Below are 9,928 nucleotides of genomic sequence, written 5' to 3'. Positions count from 1 at the left end.
ACCAAAGAACATAGAATAATAACATGCAAAATTTAGACAATTTCCCCTAGCTATCACAATTTTTCTGGCTTTCTAACCATGTGAGAAGAGCCATTACAAAATCATCCAGGCTAGTCGTTATCTTTCCTGTGGGAATGAAGCTTGTACTATCAGGGATATTGATGATTCTCCATTCAGAAAACAATGTAATATCATTTGGCTTTCTATTAGTTATAGATAATATAGAATAAAACGTAAGAGAGAACTATTAACAAATCTTTAAAGAGAGGGTGTGGCAAGAGGGTTCTGATTTTCTATTTGATGACTCTGTAACGAAATAAAATGTAAGGCTATAAAAATTGTGGTTTGTCTGAGCAATGATGAATTTATATCGAGTAGTTTATCTTAAGTTCGTACTTATTGGAGGGGTGGTGAATATAATAGAGAAGAGGGGATGCCTAGAGAAAATGTCACACTTCTCACACCTGGGGAAATTCAGGATTTTTTTAATTATTGCCTTATAAAATTAAAAACGTAAAACTTGTATACTATTAGAATATTGATTATTAGCTGCAATTTTATGCTATACTAATTGGTGTAACATAAACAAAAAGTAGTTTAATAACATTTTGAATGTAAACGACTAAAACCTTCTGACGTGCATCAAAGGGTGCCTGTGGAGATAAGGTTAAAACCAACTGCAGAAACTGAACTTTAGAAGTAGAGATTAGTTTTTTATAAAAAAAAAGTTATATGTTTATTCTTTAAATATCAACTGGTAAATGAGTCAATGTAATCAGTTTTAGGGTTTTCCCTCTTTTCTAATTTATTTACCACCCCTAAGAGAAGTATAGAATTTAATGTAAATTACACATTAGAATATAGATATTACTCAGGCAAAGCATAACTTCATAACATTCAATCTTATTTGTTAACTGAGCCATAAACTAGAAAATCAGACTCGCTTGTCACGGCCACCTGTCACACCCTTTCTTTCACAGATTGCCAATAGTTCTCTCTGATGTTTTATACTATATACTTTATAACACATGGAAAACCAAAGTTATAATCATCAAATGACATATATTACATTGGTTTCTGTAGAGAGAATTGCCTATTTTCCCTTGAGTTTGAAACGTTTTCTCACAGTATTCACATTGACAAGCTTAGATGAATTTTTAAAGGCTCTCTTTGTATAGAAAGCCAGAAAAATTATGATAGGTATAGAACATTATTTGCTTTGTGCATATATTATTTTGAGTTCTTAAGTGCATAATTTAATTAAGTTAAAATTATTTAATGTAGTAGTACCATTAGTATTAAAGTAGACTTAATTTTCATTGAAAGTTAGCAGGAAAAAACAAGAAGACCCAGGTAAGTGCTATATTTCTTGTTTTCCATATGTATTCTATATATGTTATAAAAGTTATTAAAATGTATAAATTAAAAACTTGTTAGGTTAAATAAGGTAAGTGAATGAAAAATAATAAATTTTTCAGGAAATGTGCTTGCAAGCAGCTCATACATTACATAATATGGTAACATGAGCTGCACATTTGCCAAGTTATTTACAACTTGTGTGATGGGATTATTAGTTAGAGATTGTTCAAAGCACAATAAAACAATAACATTAAGTATAAACAGATGTATACTGTTATGAGCTTTAAGCTCTTTAGGATAAGCAATTGTAGTTTCATGTTACAATTTGCAGTAATTTATGGAAGAAAAAAAGTAATTTAGGTTTATTTCCTTTTTTGTGTGTGTGTGTGTGGTTATGAGGTCAGTGTATAGAGTTAGGGTAGAGAAAATAACAAAATATAAAGCTTTACTGAAAAAAAAATTTTTGATATTTATTTAGGTTTTAGAGATTACACAAATGAAAGTATTTTTAACCTTAACATGAAAATCAATTTACATTTGGAGCACTTAACATGTTGATTCCATGTATTCACGGACACATTTTTTGTAAAATATTTAATTATAAAATCTAATTTTTTGTATACAAAAGTCTTTTATTGTTTACTGAAAGCTTGCCAAATTTCGTGAAGGTACACAAAGTTATAGTATGAAAATACTACTGGTCACTTTGGGGTAATGAACTTGGTCAAATTGACTGAGCCCATTGTGAGATAGTTAATTCAGCATTCTAATTGTATTTTTTATTACATATGTTCGTATTGTGTAGTTAATCTGTGCTGTTTTTCATATAATTGCTATATTAGATTACTTAATAATACTTTTACATTGACACTGTACTTGATCAATCTAGGGTTAACTTAATCTTTCTAATTCTTTTATAATTATTTATCACCTTACTCAGAAGAAGTAACTGTTTGTTTCCAGTGTATAACTAATTGCTACATTCAAGATAATGAGATAACTTAAAATATATATATACTTTCTTCAGTATAAGAAAATTATTGATGTACGTATAGATTATTGTTGAGAAACCTAAGTTATAAATTGAGTTCGCTTTAGTTAAAAGTGTATTAGTGTTATAAAATGTTTATTACCAATCGAATTTGAATACCAATCTTTTGTTCTATTTCTAAAGCTTCTCCAGAATTTGATGGTAGTGATTTGTATTCTTTTTTGGATCATTTATAGTTACAACTAGTATCTGAAATCTATTATAATTTCTTCAGAGTTGATTTCTTGTATTAACTAGCTACTGCGTAAGAATCCAGAGAGGCGACTAGGAGCCAGTGAGAGGGATGCAGAGGATGTAAAGAAGCAAGCTTTCTTCAGAGTAGGTTTCACTAATGACTCAGCAAATTTTTGGGTTACACACCGCGAGAACAAAACATTGAATAATTTCCCAGTCAAAGCTATGATTGAAGGTGTTTAAATGTGGTTTAGGTATAACTTTTGCCAAATTATAATCATTTTTCATTTATGGTTTAACTGTGAACTTTCAAGTGTTGATTTGTTTCTAACCAAAAAAATTCAAGTACAGATTTAGGAATGTTAGTTGCCAGTTGTTTATATTCCTAAACATTGAGTTTTTTAGTGGCAAAAAAAAAGAATTGGTGTTACTGACTATGAAATATTTAACTACATGTTCTTTTACAATAAATGTGTTCTTAACTCATCAAAAACTAAAAAGGGAAACATACTTGTGATGATTGGTAAACAAGACTTATGAAAAATAACAATAGAAAGCTTGTAGCACTATATTATAGGTAGTCAACTTTTGTTGAAATGTATAAGCCAGTTAGCATAAGTCATTGCATCATACACACCTTATGGTTTTAATACAGTCAATAAACTTTTGTCCCATTCAAAATCAGTTTTAAAAAATATTTTATTTTTGTACTTTTTTATTTCTCATTAAGTTCAACTACTGTATATTTCAAGTGTGAAAATAAGTTACAACAGCCCAGGAGTGGTGCTAGCCTCTTCATGGTAAGGGGACTGAGGTGGACTAGGCAAATACATTGAAAGGGTAGCACTCTACATCTTGTAGGCACACATATTGTAATACTTAGGAAGTAAATCAGCTTTAACATTATGCATTTTTTGTTTGGTGCAGGAGCTACAGGTAAGACTAAATACATTTTGGGGAAGCTTCAGCCTCAAAAAGCTTTCCACCTTTGTATCACCACCCCCTGCCATAGCCATTTCCTTTTCTCGCTCTTCATAAAATCATGTTTGATCGATCAACAAAAACAAAAAAAGCATGTTTCTAATTCAGTACCACCAACTAATTATATAAAATAATTATTTCTAGGAGTACTAACTATAAATATGTTATACATTAATAAACCACAGAAAAGGGTTTATGAGATGCAGATTAAAGTAGGCAGTGCTGGATTTACTTGCTATGCTCTAAACAAGGTCAGTTGGAAAGATTCCATTGCATACTGAATTTTTTATTTATGATAAAGCTATCTTTTTTTTTTATTGTTGTTCTTGTTTTTTTGAGAGGGAACACTATAACATCAATGAATTAATGACAGCTTAATATTGTGGTATATAAAATATGCTAAGTAAGACTGAACCCATTTTAGTAGGATTGTGGTTAAAATAAATTGTAAAAAATTAAATTCCTACATTTCTTTCAGTGATGAACTTTGTGATAGGTACTTTTTCTTCACTGAGCATATGTAGACTAAGATCATTTCCACGAAAGGGGCCTAAAGGCCACCTGGAGAATCACCTGTTTTAACCACTCTCACCACTATATGATAGTGTGTTGTCTGTCCGTAGGCACTAAAATGATGTCACATAAGGGATACTTAATGTTGCAATTTGTACTGTCACGTTATCAGTAAAACGTGTGCAAGCCATGAATCACAAGAAGAATTACGCACTCTGTAAGCTACAACACACCATGACATATATCGTTGAAAAGCAAGAAATCAAAATACTTGTTATTTTCAATTTTGGTTTTAATTACTCTTGAAACAAAACACTTTCAGGGATCTGTACAGAAGTACATCTAGTATAGATTATTTAACAGCATTGATAGTTAATTCAGAGTTACTTTTATGATATTGTTTCTGAGTTAATATTATAAGTTTTATTAGATTTTCTAAAACGTAAAATGTTGTTTCTGATGCTGTGCCCGTGTTAATACCAGGAATCATATTACTAGTGTTATATATAATTACTTTATGGATTTAAGTCCAAGCTAAACATCAAAGTATTTTTATGAGACTTTTTTGAGAGAAGTCCTGCACTTTGTCTTGAAATCATACTGCTACATTATTCCATGACATGAGTAATATGTTCATGTATTTATTTCCAGATAAAATTATTAAGCTTAATAATCATGTATGAACAGCTTTATATTAAAGGGTGAAGGTTATGGTCTTAGTTACTCATGGTAACAGCAAGAAAAAAATATCTTCGTAAAGGAAGCATGTGAATATTGTTCCCTTTGTGAGAACATTGTTGTTTGAATAATCTATATAATAGTACTGTCTTTTGTATGCCCATGTAACTACTTTGCAGGGTGTGGATGGAGGTTCATTGGGTCCATTCGGTGGGGTTACATATAAATTTCAAATTTGCAATTTTTATGGACATTTTTTTACCACTACCTCACCTCCTGTGGATCTTCACTAAACTTGGTATGGAGGTGCATTGGGTCCATAGGGAAATACATACAAATTTTCAGTTTTGCAGTCTTTATGGGCATTTTTACAATTATGTATAAGGGAAGCAACTTTTCTTGTCCTAAGATGACATTTAATTAAACATGAATTTACATAACCTCCATCTAGGGCACGGGTACTCCGGCTAGTTTTTAGTAACATAGGTGTAATAATATTAGTTTAAAAAAATTAATGAATCATAGTCTTAAGAAACATTTAGTATAAGATATTGTTTACAATCAGAATTTTCTTCATCATTCTTGAATTTTCAGTAAAAATATTCAGTTACATTTTCAGAATCACCAAAAATTAATGAATAGGTACTGTTGAATTTCAGCATATTCTCTGGGATGACCTACTTATGAGAAGATTAAAACCTCCTTTTGTTCCTGTTTTGGTAAGTGTTATTAAGGTTATTTTTTCTTGCATAAGTACAGTTGTTGTGTATGTTATGCATGAAGACAAATATTATCTTGTCGTGCTTCTTTTCTTTATTTGGTGAGTTACCATAAGGTAAAGGAAGTCAGGAAATCCTAATATGTTTCTAAATTTATAGTTTAAGCTGTTAAACTTACATTTTTGCCTTTAAATAGCACTGATTTTGGCTGGTATTTACAGAGATCCCCAGAAGATGTTAGCAACTTTGATGAAGAATTCACCTCAGAACGTCCAGCATTAACACCACCAAAAGACCCCCGTATGTTAACAGCAGAAGAGCAGCAAATGTTTATAGATTTCACTTATATGGCTGACTGGTGCTAGGCCTGACTGTAGGGAAGACATACACAGTGTGCCTGGGTAGCTACTAGGTTTGCAACCTTCAATCTGTTCTCAGGATCCATCCTTAATAAACTGGACCTGCAGGTCACAAAGCAGCTTTTTGGCCTTTCACTAGGCCTACTCATGTGGACAGGCTGTATGTAGCACTGGTGATAAATAACGTGATTTGTGCCTTCAGAAGTTCAATTAATATTATGAATTGTTCAATGTCTTCCATCCATGGTAGCTGTCTTGTACATAATGGAAGATCCATTTGAGAAGCTTTATTTTTCTCAGTTTGCTTGAACAAGGTAGTTATATATATATATATATATATATATATTAGTCTGGTGAGATTGGTTTCAATCATGATGCATTTAATATTGATTTCTGTCAGTGTACACTTATACTAGTAAATAGGTTACAAATTGGTAGTGCCTTCAGTATCAATGTTTAAGTAAAATGTGCATGAATCGGCTTCTAATACCACTTTCTTAACTTCCAAAGTAACAACAAAAAAAATGGGTTTTGCAAGCTAACATTTTTATGTAATAATGATTTTGTTTGTTTTTATTGAAGAAACCAAACAGACCATTTTTTTAGTATGTAACAATTTTAGGTGTATTTGTTTTCTCACCTCTACAAAGTGCTTGCAGTGCCTCATTTGTAAATTAAAGCTTTTTAGGCAGTGATTAAGAGAAACCTATTTCACATAATAAGTATTGTGCATTTAGTGTTTAAAATGTGATAGTTTTCATTTGAAAGGCAAAGGTTTGGATCCAGTGTTTATCTGCAGTTTGGATTCAGGGATAACACTGATTGCAAGTTAGATATTCAGCTTAAATTCTTTACCTTTTAATAGTTTCTAAACAAACCTTTTTCTTTCTGTTTCTGTCGATTACTATGCATAAAAATAGGTTTGTCAAAAGCTCATAATACCGCTGAAAAGAAATTGTATGTAATGTTTGATTATAATATTTTTTTGCTGTGATGAGCCAACTTTGTATAAGGGTTAACTGCTTTATTTTTATTCTCATTTTAAATTAACATTCATTAAACATTATCAAAATTAATTTCATAGCCTAATAAGTTATTTTTTTTGTATTGAAGAATCTTTACGTTTTACCATTAACAACATATTCCTTTAAGGAAATATTCATTGGAAAGTCTAATATAAAGCCAGCTTTGTGTATAATAGTAATCAACAGAGTTATGTCACAGATATAATATCCTAAAAAATAACAACGAATACTAATCTAATCAATGAGAGGAGTGACAAAAAATTGGAAGTAATAGGCTCTCGTAAGTGTCTTCAGTGATGTTCTTCAACATGAGAAATTCGTCCATGATGGGTGCACGAGGGATAAATTTAAACCTATCAGTAATATCTGAACTAAACTTTATTTTAGTCTGTAAACATCTTGGGTACAGAGTGAGGAAAATATTTTGATAATGACTTTCTGCTACTAAAAAACAAGGCATAATTTTTCTTACTCTTCACAGAAAGTGAAGAAAACAGTTTACCAAGCACAATACATCATATTTCTTTGGGTTGTTATCAACATGTTTTTGTGCCAAAATTATCAGTATGGGCCTCCTTAGCCAATAACAGTGTGTGTGTGTTTGTGAAGTTGTAGTATTAATTCTTAAACATAGTTAATCGACATTTGCCCTTTTTGTAAATGCTTATAAGTGTAACCAAACTAATTGTTTCAATTTTTGTTCACTAACCATAAAAAAAAAGGAAGGTTTGATGATTGGTTTTATACATGGAACCAACGTAATCAAAACGTCTGTCAAAAATTTGTATTCAACCAAATTTTTAACATGAAAATATATAAAGGTGAAAGTTCCAATGAGTCTATAGGGCTAGAAAAAGTAAAGATAAAATTTTCTGTTAATACCAGGTAATATATAATTTCTCCAACATTGTATATTATTTTTAAAATAAAAAAGAAAATAAGAATATCTTGGTTTTGAAGTAATTTCTGCCTTTGCAGTAGGTATTGTTTACCTTTAAATGTTAGTGTATAAACCAGGTAGATGTGGTGTTGTGGCTGATAAGAGGGTACAGATTTACTGGTTAGATGTTTGTGTCTCATTTGTTTCCTTGGGGTTTTTTTTTGTATAAACCATTTAATATTCTTGGAAAAATACAAAAATATTTTATCTTTAATCATTTCCCTTTAGACTTGTTCACTTTCACCTGTTACTTTAATATGATCAGTATTATTTAGTTTCCTCTAATTTGAGGAATAATACAAGTTAATAACTTTGTTATAATATCTTATTTTGTTAGGGATATAGTGAATTGAAATAAATGCATCGTGTAATTTTACAGATAACAAGTAAAAATTTAAAACATGCATGTGAATTTTTTTTGCTTTCTCTTATACCATCACTTTTATTGGTTTCCCTAACAACTAGGTGATGAGATGTATACTTTTTAGTGTTGTGTTCTGTGTTGCATTGCTTTAAGACATATATGTCAAGATAAAATAGCAGTGATCAGTTTTCATTAAGTTACAATATTTATGTGTGTATACTACTTTTGTGGTTGAAACAACATAGTCACATTCAAGAAGACCAACAAATGGACTTCACTCTATTCTTAGAAAGGCATTCTTCAGAATTTTCATTGTTTTGCTATTTGACTACTGTATAGTTAGAGTGGAGTTTATGTTCCTGTCACTTAATCTTCCTAAAGCTTAACTCTTGTGTTGGCTTATCAGGTTAGTTAGAAATTATCTTTTTTTTTTTCTGATAGTATTTGTTTTCTTGCATTAACTGAAGAAGAGTTGTAACAGGATTGAAGTGTATTTAAATACAATTCTGCTTCCGGAAAAAAAATCCATTGAACTAAGATGTCCAAAACATTTTATTGCTAGCCTCAGTGTCATGTAATGGTTACAAAAAAAAATTGTTTTTGGGGCATAATGTAACCAGTCTATTCTTTTTTAATTTAGAAGAGTATTGCATTAGAATGGTGCTTTTGTAAGTGAATTGGCAACTAGACTGTGGGATATAAGATTGCAAAGCTTAAACAAGCTCCAGCATGGAACATTTAATAAAACTAATTCGTAAGGTATGGTCCACACGCAAGGTTGGAGTTAACACACTATAGCTTTTCGTTCATGCACCAATCAACAAATGTCATTTATATAATTTATTTAGATAATTTATTCATGGACCCTTTGTTTCCACTTTTTCTTCTAAATACAGATTTTTGACTGTCATCAATTTGAATGAACAACTTCATGACAGCCCCCTCCCTCTAAGAATGTGTGTTGGTAAACATTGTTATTATTGGTCCAGCATGTTGGTTCATATTGATCTGTGTATAAAATAAATTGTTTTCTTCCTTCATTATGAAGATGAATCAAGATATCGCATCAAATTTGGTTTATTGTAGTTTAAGTAGTATTACTGTATGCATGACTGCATGTGTATACAATGCATGCACTAAAGAAGTATCTTGTTACAGTAAATGAGATGTGTTTTTACTGTTTATGTAACAAAATATTTCAAATTTCTCTGCCTAACAAACAACAAGATTGAGTTTTAAGAATTGTGGTAAATTAATTGCATATCCATTACATCAAATTAATTTTTACTGTATAAGAAACATTTGATAATGAATTGATACTTCTTGACCATATTATGTGTTAATCAAAATAAAGAAAAAATTTCTGAATAGTGGAACATTATCTTATCTTACAACAAATGTTACAGTATAGAAAATCAGTGTTTGGTTTCTCACACAAAAGTAATTCATTTTACAAACACTTTGGTAATGTAATATCATTTGTTTGTATGTGTTAACACACATACACAATCCTTAAATCCTGTTGGTACAATAGCAAGGGGCGTAATGTGAAACATCACATAATAAAAATGGTTTTTACTAGTATTATTTCACTTTTTTTTTTCTTTGTGCCTGATTTCATAAAACAAACTGCTGAACAGTAAAATATTTATACAAGTTTTATAAAAATACCTTTTGAAAATAAATACAAAAATGTATTAGTATAAAGAAATGACTAGGCTGCTGAACAAACACCACACTTTCAGCTTGTGACAGCCACTCTTGA

At 30.5% G+C, this 9,928-nt stretch overlaps 1 protein-coding gene across 2 annotated transcripts in view; it reads left to right on the top strand.

Moving 5' to 3' along the window:
• Positions 1–9,531, top strand: part of LOC106466161 (serine/threonine-protein kinase N2-like) — a 77,497-nt gene extending 67,966 nt beyond the window's left edge. Inside the window, exons 19-21 of one of the 2 annotated variants that reach the window (XM_022394126.1) lie at positions 2,648–2,728; positions 5,416–5,475; positions 5,697–9,531. In XM_022394126.1, the coding sequence (XP_022249834.1) occupies positions 2,648–2,728; positions 5,416–5,475; positions 5,697–5,840 (285 nt within the window). In that variant the 3' untranslated portion in view covers positions 5,841–9,531. The remainder of the gene's footprint in view (positions 1–2,647; positions 2,729–5,415; positions 5,476–5,696) is intronic. The other variant, XM_022394127.1, reaches the window with a different exon arrangement.
• The last annotated feature ends 397 nt before the right edge of the window (positions 9,532–9,928 follow it).

The sequence above is a fragment of the Limulus polyphemus genome, unplaced genomic scaffold (genome assembly GCF_000517525.1).
Source record: "Limulus polyphemus unplaced genomic scaffold, Limulus_polyphemus-2.1.2 Scaffold2172, whole genome shotgun sequence".
Classification (NCBI taxonomy): Eukaryota; Metazoa; Arthropoda; class Merostomata; order Xiphosura; family Limulidae; genus Limulus; species Limulus polyphemus.
The sequence above is the reverse complement of the archived record's forward strand: the minus strand, read 5'-3'. Positions and strand labels throughout refer to the sequence as shown.